The sequence below is a fragment of the Priceomyces carsonii genome (assembly GCF_900007245.1).
Source record: "Priceomyces carsonii strain CBS4050 genome assembly, scaffold: Debaryomyces_carsonii_scaffold_6, whole genome shotgun sequence".
In the NCBI taxonomy this organism is placed as follows: Eukaryota; Fungi; Ascomycota; class Pichiomycetes; order Serinales; family Debaryomycetaceae; genus Priceomyces; species Priceomyces carsonii.
Window position 1 is genome coordinate 1,275,886 of NW_026946679.1, and position 13,526 is coordinate 1,289,411.

General features: G+C 38.0%; 8 protein-coding genes across 8 annotated transcripts; 5 read left to right on the plus strand and 3 right to left on the minus strand.

Moving 5' to 3' along the window:
* Nucleotides 1-194: 194 nt before the first annotated feature.
* PRCAT00005744001 (uncharacterized protein) lies at nucleotides 195-1,607 on the minus strand (the record flags this gene model as incomplete). The annotated part of the gene is made up of 1 exon (XM_062955838.1): nucleotides 195-1,607. One exon carries the CDS (start codon nucleotides 1,605-1,607, stop codon nucleotides 195-197), a length of 1,413 nt encoding a protein of 470 aa, XP_062812401.1.
* A 454-nt stretch (nucleotides 1,608-2,061) lies between these two features.
* On the plus strand, nucleotides 2,062-2,520 carry EGD1 (Egd1p; the record flags this gene model as incomplete). The annotated part of the gene is made up of 1 exon (XM_062955839.1): nucleotides 2,062-2,520. The coding sequence occupies one exon, from the start codon at nucleotides 2,062-2,064 to the stop codon at nucleotides 2,518-2,520; it is 459 nt and encodes a 152-aa protein (XP_062812402.1).
* A 440-nt stretch (nucleotides 2,521-2,960) lies between these two features.
* On the plus strand, nucleotides 2,961-4,652 carry GAD1 (glutamate decarboxylase; the record flags this gene model as incomplete). The annotated part of the gene is made up of 1 exon (XM_062955840.1): nucleotides 2,961-4,652. One exon carries the CDS (start codon nucleotides 2,961-2,963, stop codon nucleotides 4,650-4,652), a length of 1,692 nt encoding a protein of 563 aa, XP_062812403.1.
* A 237-nt stretch (nucleotides 4,653-4,889) lies between these two features.
* PRCAT00005747001 (uncharacterized protein) lies at nucleotides 4,890-5,711 on the plus strand (the record flags this gene model as incomplete). Its single annotated transcript, XM_062955841.1, has 1 exon — nucleotides 4,890-5,711. The coding sequence occupies one exon, from the start codon at nucleotides 4,890-4,892 to the stop codon at nucleotides 5,709-5,711; it is 822 nt and encodes a 273-aa protein (XP_062812404.1).
* A 95-nt stretch (nucleotides 5,712-5,806) lies between these two features.
* On the minus strand, nucleotides 5,807-6,055 carry PRCAT00005748001 (U2 snRNP complex subunit YSF3; the record flags this gene model as incomplete). The annotated part of the gene is made up of 1 exon (XM_062955842.1): nucleotides 5,807-6,055. One exon carries the CDS (start codon nucleotides 6,053-6,055, stop codon nucleotides 5,807-5,809), a length of 249 nt encoding a protein of 82 aa, XP_062812405.1.
* A 777-nt stretch (nucleotides 6,056-6,832) lies between these two features.
* PRCAT00005749001 (uncharacterized protein) lies at nucleotides 6,833-8,149 on the plus strand (the record flags this gene model as incomplete). Its single annotated transcript, XM_062955844.1, has 1 exon — nucleotides 6,833-8,149. One exon carries the CDS (start codon nucleotides 6,833-6,835, stop codon nucleotides 8,147-8,149), a length of 1,317 nt encoding a protein of 438 aa, XP_062812406.1.
* A 183-nt stretch (nucleotides 8,150-8,332) lies between these two features.
* MRF1 (Mrf1p) lies at nucleotides 8,333-9,409 on the minus strand (the record flags this gene model as incomplete). The annotated part of the gene is made up of 1 exon (XM_062955845.1): nucleotides 8,333-9,409. One exon carries the CDS (start codon nucleotides 9,407-9,409, stop codon nucleotides 8,333-8,335), a length of 1,077 nt encoding a protein of 358 aa, XP_062812407.1.
* Nucleotides 9,410-10,305: 896 nt separating this feature from the next.
* PRCAT00005751001 (uncharacterized protein) lies at nucleotides 10,306-13,347 on the plus strand (the record flags this gene model as incomplete). The annotated part of the gene is made up of 1 exon (XM_062955846.1): nucleotides 10,306-13,347. One exon carries the CDS (start codon nucleotides 10,306-10,308, stop codon nucleotides 13,345-13,347), a length of 3,042 nt encoding a protein of 1,013 aa, XP_062812408.1.
* Nucleotides 13,348-13,526: the final 179 nt, after the last annotated feature.

Sequence of the window (13,526 nt, forward strand, 5' to 3'; positions counted from 1 at the left end):
TGGTACTAGATGCTAGTAGAACATTTTAAAGTTTAAGTGCTAGAGAATTCAGTCATAGTACTTCAACATACTTAGTTGAATTAGTACAAATACAATCAAATTTTAGAAAAATATTATGGTATTGGTAATAAAAATTTAATAAATAGAGATTCTATCAATTGTTCTTGTTTTCATGTGTTCTTTGTTGTTAACGTCTATCGATGGTGTGCTAGAGAATGCTTCCAAATATATCCTAATAGCAAGATGATGACAAACAAACATAAGTAAGAAGTGATTTTGAATGTATAATTGTAACATTCAGAACCTTTGGTACAGACATATTCCCCATCATGCTCTCCGCTATTAGAGTCATAGACAATGCCGAATAATTTTGTCATTAAAGTCAAGCCAAATATTGTACTTGAATACATTAACCCCCATATAAAGCTATAATTTTTCATGTTAAAAATGTCAGATATAATTGCTGGAAATCCTGTAAAAGAAAATCCATAAGCATATCCTATGAGAACAGAAGATATCAGTAAATATGTATTAGCCTCATGTAGATTGCCAGCTGTTTTGTTGATAGATCTCAGAATCAAGAAATGCCCCACAAACATAATGCTTACTCCCAATATCAAAATCCAGTGTCTTTGACATTTAAGTTTTCTCACAAAAAAATCAGACAGGGGACCAGCAGAGAGACGACCAGCAAAAGAAGACACGGCGATCAACGACACATGTAGCGCTTGCAAACCACCCAATGATAATGCGTCAAACTCATCTGAATAGTAACGATTAATGGCTTTCAAGATAAATCCAATAGAATATATATACATCTGGCCGAACCCTTGAATGAAAGTAAAGATAAAATAATGGTACCAAAAAATAGGATGACAGACCGATCCATTTATATCCATATTCCTCAAATCGTTGCGTGAGGACGAATTGATAATCTCTAACTCTTCTCGAGCTTCCTCTATTAGACTTAAGTGTTCTCCTGTCTCATCGAGATGGCCATTGAATCTAACGAAAACAAAACCAGTCATAGTAGTGACTCCAGATATAATGCTTAGGAAAAATAAAAAACCTGCAACGTCACCTTTAAATATCCTTGTAGCTATATTCAGAAAAATTAAACTAGATATGGCAAACGATGCTATGGTAATGCTTTGAGCGGATCCCTTAAACTCTGGAAAGCTAACGGTAACCGCTTTCAATGAGCTAAAGTATCCAGAAGAAGACCCAAAACCAACAAAAAACATTGCACTCTCTAATGCAAGTAAATTAGCCAGAGAACCAAGTTCGAACAAATGGTAGAGCCAATTGTAACCTAATGTCAAGGAGAAACAGCTAAACAACATAGGAATTTGGCTCCCGTAAGCGTCAGCTATCAATCCGCTCATAATTCCTCCTACAGCTGTACCTATTGTTGAGCTGATATTTAAGTTGGCTGTTTGTGAAGTGTCTAAGTGGCATTTTTCAGCTAATTGAGTTGCATAAACCGAATAAACGAAGAGAGTTCCAGTTGCAAGTGCCACAGGCACAGACGCCATCAAGATGAGCCACGGATTTGTTTGCGGAAGAAATCTATTCAAGCTTTTAATCCTTCTATTTATAGAATCCATTGAAATCTAAGGTATATTAACTGGTCCCTATATCTGGCAATTAAATAATGGCAAACTTGAACCGATAAGTCTTGATATAGTCTCTTGGCACGTGAGCTCCTTTTATTCTTGAATCTGCAACTAGGTAAACCAATATGCTATGGCAAATTGTTTCCAGAGAATCTAGCCGAGTTTAAGCATTCATATAAAAAGTTCACCAAACCTCTATCGTTTGGTACAACGAAGCTACAATAAACTACCTCAATCTGGATATTATAAAAATGTAGGAAAGATCAAAGAATCACATATTTAGCATAAAGGAGTTATCACGTGCTAAGCAGAAATCTAAGGTAAAAATTTTTGGTCGTGCCTGGTTTGGATTGTGTTGTCGGGTTCGAATTGTCGACGATTTTTCAACCTCTATTCTACACTTCTTGAGAATTGATAATTGAATACAAGAGATAGATTGAGCAATATGCCTGTTGATCCAGAAAAGTTAGCAAAGTTGCAAAAGGCTACAGCAAAGAAAGTTGGTGGATCAAGAGTCAAGACTAAAAAAGGTTCTAAGAGTGAACAGGATGATGTCAAATTGATGGAAACTTTAGGAAAATTGAAGGCTACGAAGATCGATGGCATTGAGGAAGCGAACTTCTTCAGAGAGGATGGCAAGGTCTTGCATTTCAATAGGGTTGGTGTTCAAGGAGCAGCAGCCAACAACACTTTTGCTTTTACTGGTTACCCACAAGAGAAAGATGTTACTCAATTGATTCCTCAAATTTTACCTCAGCTTGGAGCTGAAAACTTAGAAATCTTGAGGAAGTTAGCTGAACAGATCCAAGCTGGTAAAAATCCAGGTGAATTGAAAGGTGATGCCCCCGGTGATGAGAATATTCCTGATTTAGTTGAAGGGCAAAAGTTCGATGACGTAGAATAAACAGTTTTACTTAAAAATCAAATTATTTCCTGTCATTCATAACTTGTTAATAGTAACCATTCTTTTGTTGGCTGTTTAATCTCAAGGAATTATGCATAATGACATAAACTAACGAAAGAATACAATTAGCCTTAAAAAAGATATAAATCAAATAAGAAATTACAACGTATCTATTTGCAATATAAACTGATTAATGTAGCTATGTTTTTGTCTAAACTTTCGTATCTTCTTAGTAATGAGGCTAGGGTAGCCGCAGGCCTACGATTGCTGCTCCCACTTGTGTCTAAAATGGTTGCGACAGTCGTTTCCGGCAGATAATTTCTCTATACTATATAAGGGATAGGTTCCGTTTCAGGGTCTCCGATTTGAAATGTCAAAGATTACTTGACAGCTGTTAACAATCTTTAAAAGAAACAAAAGAACTTCAACTTCTTAGCGCAATGACCTTATCAAAACATGTGGATGCGGAACACCTAGAAGAAGTGTTATTGAAAAGAAGCAAGAAAACTGCATTAAGTCAGCACGAACAATATATCGATTCTTATAGCGCAAACAAAAGTGTCCCGAAATACACGATTCCTGAACATTCATCATCGAGTGATTTGATTTACGATTATTTGACCGAAGAATTGTCTTTAGATGGCATTCCTACTTTGAATTTAGCCTCTTTCGTTAACACTGATGTTGACGAAACTCCCTTGAAGCTCATTACTAAGAATATTGTCAAGAATTTGGCTGATAACGACGAGTATCCTTCATTGATCGAATTCCAGAAAAGATGCGTGTCTATCTTGAGTAACTTATGGCATGCCCCCTACACAGAGATCGATGGCCTGAGAGTTACTCATAGCATCGGTACTGCTACTACAGGCTCTTCTGAAGCTGTTATGCTCGGGGGCTTGGCTTTAAAAAAAAGATGGCAGGAGAAGCAAAAAGCTAAAGGAAAGTCGACGGAAAATCCGAATATTATAATGGCATCTTGCGTTCAAGTTGCTTTAGAAAAGTTTGCCAGATACTTTGACGTTGAAAACAGACTAATTAGAATTGACGAGGAATCAGGTCACACAATTGATACCACAAAAATTGCTGAAAATGTAGATGAAAATACTATTGGAATATTTGTTATATTAGGATCGACTTTTACTGGAGCTTTTGAGCCTGTGGAACAAATTGCAAAAATATTGGACAAAGTGGAACAAGAGAGAGGAATTGACGTCAGAATTCATGTTGACGGAGCTTCTGGTGGTTTCGTTGCACCATTTTTATATCCTCACTTGAAATGGGACTTTGCGGTTGATAGAGTTGATTCAATTAATACGTCGGGACATAAATACGGTTTAACTACAGCTGGTTTAGGTTGGGTGATTTGGAGAAATGGAAAAGTTCTTCCGGATAGCTTGAAGTTTTCGTTGGACTACTTAGGAGGACAAGAAGAAACTTTTGGATTGAATTTTTCAAGAGCAGGGTTTCCAGTAATCCATCAGTACTACAATTTTTTGACCTACGGAAGAGAAGGGTATTGTAAGATTTTTCAAGGTTGTCTTTCCAATGCGAGGTTGTTTTCAAACTTTTTGGAAAAATCTTCATACTTTGAAGTCTTGTCTGTTATTCACAAACCCCTCAAGAATCCTAGCGAAGTATATGATCGGGAGATTGTGGATGACAGTAAATATTTCCATGGTCTTGATACCCATAAATATTATCCAGGATTGCCAGTCGTTGCATGGCGATTCTCAAAGACCGTCAGAGATAAGTATCCTGAGATTCCTCAATCTATTTTCTCACTCTTATTGAGAAACAAGGGATACATAGTTCCGAATTATCATTTGCCGCCAGATGAGCATGAAAAGGAGATTTTAAGGGTTGTTGTTCGTCACTCAATGAGCTTGAACTTATTAGATAAACTCATGCAAGACTGTGTCACGACTGCTGAATATTTAATTGGTGCTTGTGAGAATGCGCGTTCCATTGTTAGAACACAAGCTCAGAGTGCTGAAGAAGAGGCAGATGTTGTATACAAAGTCTTGCTTTCGCTTGCCGCAAATGGATTGGAAGACTTGGATAGCATCCAACAAACGAGTTTGCAAAAACCGGGCAAAGTTGGTACTGTTGGCTTTCGTAGTACCTGTTGAGAAACTAAGTTTCTGTATAATCCTCATTGTAGGTTGGACAGTGAATAATCGTTTTATTTTTTGACCTTATTTAGTCTAAATGTATGTCTCTGAATCCCGTAATTAAGCAATGATCAAAAAGATGCATCTGGAATTTCGCAATAATTTTGGCTGAACTAAGAGCAATCTTGAATTTATTAAAAGAAAAATCGCCTTTATTAGCTTAACATACCAATTTGAACCATCAATTCAGTAATAATGGCATCCGAGCAAGATCTTCAGACCCACAAGGTCTCAACAATTATTTCTTTGGCTTTATCGGTTTACGGAAACGTACGCTACCTTGTAGGTAGGACACCGTATGATTCTCATGGTGGATTTCACGTAAAAGATACTCCTTTCACTGCAAACATTATTGTTACGTTAGTTTACTGGGGTCTCTTTTACTTCATGGCTATATCGTTTGTCACCCAGATCTTTCTTCCATCTTTGGAAAATCTGAGAGCAAGAGCAGATGTCGTGAAACTCGTTGGATGGCATTTTACCATGTTCAACTTACTTTCATTCATCTGGTCACTTTTGTTTGCTAAGAAGCATTTCTTTTTCAGTGAAGTTGTGTTATTGATCAATTTCCTCAATGTGTTGTCTCTTTACTTCAGCCATAAAACTTATGAAATTAAGCCTTTAAGCAGTTGGTTATTGGTGCATATGCCAGTCACTGCTCTTCCATTATCTTGGCTTTTCTATGCTATATTTTGGAACGGTGCTGTTTTGTTCCATGTCCATAAGTTTGTGGGAAGAGTTGTTTCTAATGTCTTGATTTGGGATTTCTTACTTGTTCCAGGATTCTTCGTTCTTATCTACAATGATTGGGGTGTTGGTCTTACTTCTTCCATTTTGGTGTTTGGATTGGCCCTTGGTCAGCTTTTCACTAAAGTATTTGCCTTGCAATGGATTTTTGCATTCGTTATTGCAGGTTTATTATTCGTTTTCAGTCTTGTATCAGCTGTTTCTGGCAGTGCCTACGCTAGGAGGGGAGTAACAGATGTTGAAAGTGCTCCTTTGATCGAAGAAAGCTAAAATTATAACATCCTTTGATAAGTATAAGTATATATCTGTATATGCTATGCTAGAGAAAATTGAAATTATAATCTTCATGAATGATTTCTGAATTTTTATTCTTGTGACGATACTTTGATAGGATTCACGATTTTTTTGATTAACTTCTGTCTAAGAAGTTCTGGATTCTCATTCAACGCCACTGAATTGTAGAGCAACAAGCTGTCATGCTGAGCCAAGGAAGCGTAGGTGTCTCTATGCATAGTGCTAAGGAAGTCTCTGCGGTCCGAGTCTGGATTGCCCAAACCTAGATACTTGGACTTGAGAAGGTTATACTGATTGAACTCCTTTACTTTATCTGCCATAGTTTTATATTAAATGCACGAAATAAGTATGATCTCTGTCCTTGAAAAGAAGCTCTGTTTTCTGTGATCTTTTTATCTATAGTTTTGCAACTTTTACAATATAGAATGCACTATTACTTTTGATGTGATAGAATACATGTCATGGAATCGTGCATGCCTAATTTCTCACTTTTTAAACAGAATGACAGTATGTGCGGCCTCCCCTCACCATCTATAGTCTAGACGAAAGCAAGCGAGGGTATTAAATGCGAGTAGTGCGTGATCTACAGCTCGATCCCTTCAAATTAGGAATTCAAGCCTGGGTACAAGCAAAGCTTTGGATCGTCTCCACTTAGACTTGCATAGTTGCTCTGCGGGTTATTCAGATCTGCATGGTCGCCTGCTCGACCGGCCCGTTTTTGTAACTAACAATCAGTAGGGAGAGGTATTTAGCCTTAGCACGAACAAGTTGACCGCCCAATGTACGATCCGGCATGGTCTACGCCTCCAAAACAGGATGGGGAACCGGCATTTGTGACCGCAAAAGAGCCTTTAACCGTTAACGCACACCCAGTACATACCGATTAAGCGGCGGAATCAGGAAAGCTATTAAGGATAATATGGACGTACACGACTTCGACGCTAAGGTAAGATTCATAATTATTGATATAATTAAATCCTGGGAGGCAAGAGAACAGCACCAAAAGATAGTGACTGAGCATCGGTGGTTAAAGAAGAAAGATATAATCTAAAAGAGAGAGTACGAATTAGCTAGTCACGAATTTGAGAATTAAGTAGATGGCACCACCATTAAAATTCAACAAGAGAATACGTTCTAAGCTCAATCCAAAGGATGGTAGCACAGGGAAGTTGAAAGCTAAGGAGCCGGTAAATCTATCTGACTTGTTGCATGACAAGGACAACTCGTCTATTGAAGTATTCAAGATGTATCAGAAGAAGAACTATTTACCTCACAATCAGCGAATATCAAACTTCGCATGGAGGATACAGAATAAAAAGTTGATGCATCAAAGATACCGTCAGGAACATGAACAAAGTAGTTTCCCTAGCTCCACTTCATATGCTGACAAGGTAAATGATCCCAACTTAGATGAATTCGACTATGTGGCCCATATACGTATGATTAGTCAAGAAGAGTATGGTCAAACAAATAGCATATCTCTCAACGCTACTACAACTCCATTGAACATGGGCAATCAATTTAATTCCCCCGACTCAAATTCTAATTCTTTGACTTCTCAAAATTCGTCACTTTTCAGCAATATCAAATCCGTGAACACTCCAAGTATCCTGGCGAACAATAACGGGAGTGCGTTTCTCAAGACGGATGTCGCTGGGAACAGTGGGAATAATAATGGGAATAATTTTTTGTCAACTTACATCAATTCGTTAGAGTCATCGTTGAAGCAAGATTATGCTATGGATCAATCCCCACCAAAAAGCAAAGCTGGGAATTCACCGTTAAATTCCAGCAAAAAGATCTTGCAATGCACCAACTGTCAAACTAGAACAACTCCTTTGTGGAGGAAGTCTAACAATGGTGATCTCTTGTGTAATGCATGTGGGCTATTCTACAAATTACATGGTGTTTTGCGACCCTTCAATACCCTGAAACAACTGAGCGATAGGGCCTTTTTGAACGGCAATGTGAATTCATTTGCTGATTTAAGTAAAACTGATACCTCTAATGGGGAGGTTTTGAATATATCACCATCAGCTGGAGGAATAGATGGTTCTCCGAATATATCAAAGCTTGTTAATAATCGTGGCGATCTTAACAGTCATTCTACTAGCCAAAGCTATTACAAGGGAGATAAACCTGGTGATATAAATACTAATATTTTTAGTAATGAGTTGAGTCCCATAAATGGAAAAGACGGTGGTAATACAGATGAAATAGATAAGTTACTAAATATGAATTTATTTCAGTCTGAAACTTATACCATAGGTAACCACAATCACAACAACCAAAAGACTTTATACGATCTCCAGCAGCCGGTCTTAGATAATATAAATGGAGCTGAGTCAAACAATCAGTACAACAATTCCTGGGATTGGTTAGACTTCGGACCGACATCATTGGGAGGTCATTAATGTTTAACAGTTTTCAATAAACAAACAAAGCGTGAGAGAAACAAGACGTTTACGTAGTAGCATTTTTTATTTTTACTATAATAATTATTTTTTTCTTTATTGGGTAGCAGAGCCTTTTGACTGAAAAGGCTTTAGAGTTTATGGCATATATTTAATGTATTAATAAATTTGCTTCATAGGACTTCATTTGAAGATTATTAATTGCTTTCCTTTACTTGAAGCTTCAATAGCATCCGAAAAAGTACTCAACAAATTTTGATCACTATCATACGACCGCTCTGTGATCCCCTCCGTTTTCAATATACCCTCACTGTATAATTTAATGATAGCCTCGATTGTCTTAGTTTTCGAGCTTGGATCCTTTTTGTTATTGGCAGAGAGCCAATATGCCACAGTCGTAATATTCTTGAATAACTGATCTACTAAGGAATACTTGATCTCAAGACTCGACATTGCCCCATATGTTGCCAAAAAACCGTCTTGCGACAAGCTTCTCACTAAGGGCCACACCGTAGGACCACCTAAACTGTTGGCAGCTAACCTCACCCTTCCGTCTCCAACCCACGATTTCAATGTCTTGTTGAAATCTTCTGACAAAAACTCTTCTTCATTAACGACTTTGGTTGCGCCCAAGTTATATAACTCATCGATTTGTTTCTTTGTCTTGTTGTTCCTTACTATAGAAATTGTTTTGATATTCTCCGACCTAGCAATTTGCGTCAAATATCTACTGACTTGAGAATTGCCGCAATTCTGAATGATCCAGTCGCCATCTTTCCAGTCTTTGATATAGTTATGAATAAGTTGATACGCGGTACAAGGATTTACACCTATAACTGCAGCTTGCTCAATTGTCATTTCATCATCATCAGAAGATATTATTATAAGAGGCTTTTTATCTTCTTCAATTGCGACTAACGCATGCGTTCTCCAAGTCCCAAAACTTGGTAATTTAGGTATAACCCAATCACCTTTTTTATAAACTTTCTTAGCATCTGCTCCTACTTCAATAACTCTGAAAACACCTTCATTGCCTCCAATGTATACAGTTGATCCTCCTAGATTATATGGTGTAGGAGGAGACGGATAAGTTCCTTGAATCTGAACTAAATCAGATGGGTTGATAGGTGTGGCAATTGCCTGCAAAAGAAACTCATTCGGTTTTAAACTGGAAGAGTCAATTTCGAATTGAGTCAACGACAAAACTTTCTTGAGTTCTCCAAACTCGGTATACGTTACCGCATTTCCTTTTATAATCATTATATGTGGTTTTAATGTGTGAATTCTATTCTGAGGTTATCGAATATAAAATCTTCTGATCGGTCCCTCACTACATTTTTACTATTGCTCCTACCGTTATTTCCGAAGTCTCTCGCAAAAAAGACCCTTTAAACAAAGCAGCATATTGAAAGTTTGTTATGAGCATTAAAAATAGATTTTCAGGTTCCGTTTATTAGAGATAGCCCCTTTATCAAATCAGATAGAAAGGGGTGCTGGTTATAGAAATCCAAATGGTGAATTGTTAACGTCCTGCCCACGTTGTGTACCTCACATGTGACAGTCGGATCATTCGCCCTTTATGTTACAGTATACTAAATTTCTCTTCATCACTGTTAATGTGTGACTGATAAATCAACAAGAAGAGCTTGTCGCTGCAATTGGGTAGGCAGACCAAAATTCGCCCGTTCTATCAATAATTTGGCCCTTGAAATTTGGATGGAACGAAGAATTCTGTTAACTGAGGGCTTTTGCGAATGCTAAAAAAATATTGTTTTCTTAAACTCCTAAAACGGAAATGCAACTTCTTGAGACTATTAATATTTTTGCTGCTGAGAACTTGAGCTATTATAATATAGGTAATTAAGCGTAAAGAGCATCGCGGTCATCAGTGTCATATATAACTGTATCTTTATATATTCAACTCGGTCTTTGCATTTTCAAAAGGGATTTCAGGAACAATCTGCAAAAGAACTGTACTATATTTTGAACCTTGACCGGAGCTGAACTATAGAAGTTTTCCATCGTACCTATTGTGGCTCAGACTTTTTTAAATACTACTTCTAACCCAGTTCTTAAGACTTGGCTTAGAAAAAGATAGTATCTTTCAGGAAATTGGAAATTACAATTACCCCAGTATAGAGCTGCAGGGATTGGCCATGAAACATACTCCAGGTGCCAAATCTTACTCTTCGCTGAATGGCAATGAATTTCTGCCCATGGGATCCGAGTCATCGTATACATCTAACGACTCCCATAACTTTGAAAGAGCTTCAAGGAACTACGAGGTTGGTGAAGCTAATCAATTTATCTATGGACCTCAAGTCCCTCTCCGAGTCCAACCTGTTGACCTTAATCTGTCCAAGGTGATGACTCAAGCACCACATACGAACGCTGCTAGACCACTCCTGGAAATTAAAAGCAAACAGGCTGATCAAACATATGCATATGGTGGGCATGGATTCCCTCTGTCTGAAAACTCGATAGCTATGCAACCAACTCCCAGATGGGATGGGGCCAAAGTTTCACATTCAGACTTAAAGAGAAGCCAAGTTGTACCGAATGGCCAACGTATGGACGACGAGGCAGATGAAGAAGAAGTAGAAGAAGATGATGATGAGAGTGAAGAGGAAGAAGAAGACGAAGACGAAGACGAAGAAGATGAGAGTGAAGAGGACGAGAGCGACGATTGTTCATATACTTCTGAATCGTCCCAATTGAGAACTGCAAAGCAACATCCTTACTACGAGGAATGGAAGCAATACTATGCCCAGTTAGCAATGCAACAACAACAGCAACAACAACAACACCAAGGCATATCGCAAAGAAGCTCCTACCCCGATAATATAGAGCACCCAGCACAGTGCAGAGGAATTGCACGCGCGGGTTATGCTCCCAACCTCTCCCATAGTCACCAGAGCCAAAGAGGTACCCGGCAGTCTTCAGACATGTCGATATCAACAAATCAAAGCTCTTCTGTAGAGAGCAGAGAGATATCTCGCCGACCATCTATGAAAAATGATTTCATCAGCTCGTTCAATCTGAGACAGAGTTCTTATAAAGCAAGTAAGCTCTTGCAAAAAACCAGGCATTCGGCAGCAAAGTCTAAGAGATATCCTAGTCTTCCATCTCTGATATCGGAGAGTGAAGTATCCGGGTATCCCAACCGTAGAGTAAGCTCGTTGGATGTGAATTTTAAGCCAGATATCAAATCGGCCTCTGAAACGGGACCAACTTATCGATTTAATTCGCCTGATAATAATGATAAGACTCTAGAGGGTTCAAGTAACAACAGTTCATTTTTGCAAGATTATTACGGAGCATCTAATGAATCCGTCGAAGTTGATAAGGAGAGAGTCGGGTCTGTTTCGTATAGATTGTCTGATCTTAAATTAGAACAACTCCCAGAAGAGAGACATATTTCTGACTACAATAGATATTTTTTTGAAGAACCTGAATCTGAAAAAGAAGATAATACTATCCTTCCTGATAGGGGATCTGAAACTAGTGGAGACATCAAGGGATCGCAAGATTCAAACTCCAAAAGTTCATCTAACGATCTTATTGAGAGAGAATCTTCGAGTAAATTTCAAGTAGACTCGGCTGAATCATTCGAAGACAATTCTGGAAATAGGAAATCGACTGCGGTACCTAATTTCTTTGATTATTCTCAAAAAAGAAATGTTGAAGTTGCAGAAAGACGCCGAAAGAAAATGACAAGAAGCTTTTACTCAACAAGTGCATTGGACACCGCCAATAGAGCATCAATGGCGGCTCCTCTAGGGGTATGGAATCAAGGACAGCCCCTGCCAAATTCGCAGGCTTTTGGACAGGGTCCAAACTATGGCGTGAGTGGCTATTTTACCAAGAGAAATAGACAAAGTATTGCTACTGTTGACGATAAAAGGATGTCATTGGGGTTCAATCAAATGAATTCGTATGATTTGGGCTCAAAGCCACTTCCAGCACCATTATCTATGCCAGCGATGATAAATGACAGTCTAAGCAACCAAAAGGTTATCAATTTTCTAAAGCTTCGTCAAGCAATTGCTGACGGGAAGAAATCTTACGAATATAGGTTGAGATGGGCTAAAATGTTAATGGAAGCTATCAACTATAGGCTCTATTCATACATTGATATTAAGGGCCAAAGAATACTCACTGAGAAAACTAATATGAACAAGGGATTGTTCGTCAAATCTGCTATGAACCATATATCTAAATTGTTAAGAGATTGTGAATCTAATAAAATCGAAAACGATCTTGCAGTAGAGATATATTACGTCTATGCATGTTTGTTGAAACATGACTATGTCAACAAATTTTATCAGGATTACAACATTCAAAAGGATGTTCCATTAGCTGAGGAATATTTTAAGAAATGTCTCGATTTAAATTCAAGCGATTTCAAAAGCTTGTATAAGCTTGGCGAACTTTACGAGTACGAATACGATTTTGATGGACAATTTGACACCGCTCTAGACTATTACAAGACATCAGCCAAAATCGGCTACAATAAAGCTATCTATAAGATAGCTTTATTATATTTAAATGTGTCGAAGGTTCGATCTCTCAAGTTCTTCAAATATCTCTCTCAACTCTCAAACATCGAGCCAAAACAAGCACATTTAGACCAGGAAGACCAAGAAGAACTTCAGGAAGTAGTGGGACTTGCTTCATATGAATTGGGAAAAATATATGAAGGTGTTTATCCAGGTGATTTAACGGGCGATGATCCTTTCGTTCAAAGAGCCCTAGAAATGGCCCCTGTTAATTATGGTAGAAGCTTGACTTGCTATAACAAGGCAGCGAAAATGAACTGCTTGTTAGCTCAAGTGAAGTTGGGGACTATATATGAATATGGTGATTTAAACAGGCAGCGGAATCCAAGCAAGTCAATAGTTTGGTACTTGAAAGCCTCGTGTTCTCCTTTGCCCTTCAAAAGACATCCTGATGCAATGCTAGGTTTGAGCAGATGGTACTTAGTCGACACCAATAAAGAATCAAAATACATTCCAAAACCTGACCCGAAGAAAGCTGAAATGTGGTGTGAAAGGGCCCTTAAAGAATTTGACATACCGGAAGCATATTTTCAAATGGGTTATTTGGCTGAAATAGGAATAGTGAAAAGCGATCCAAAAGAATGGTATGACAAGGCTCAAGAACTCCACCATCCAGGTGCTACATCTAAATTGGTGTGATAGTTTCATGTAATTTCTTTGTTAGTAGATAAAGCATAGTTTTAGCATGTATGTTAGTTATGATGATTATGTCATGTTGACAAAAATAAGAAATGTCTCTTCGCACACTTTCCTTCTATCTGGATGGCATCATATAAATCAAAAATTTGTTTTGTTTTGTTAGGGACCATAGAGAATTT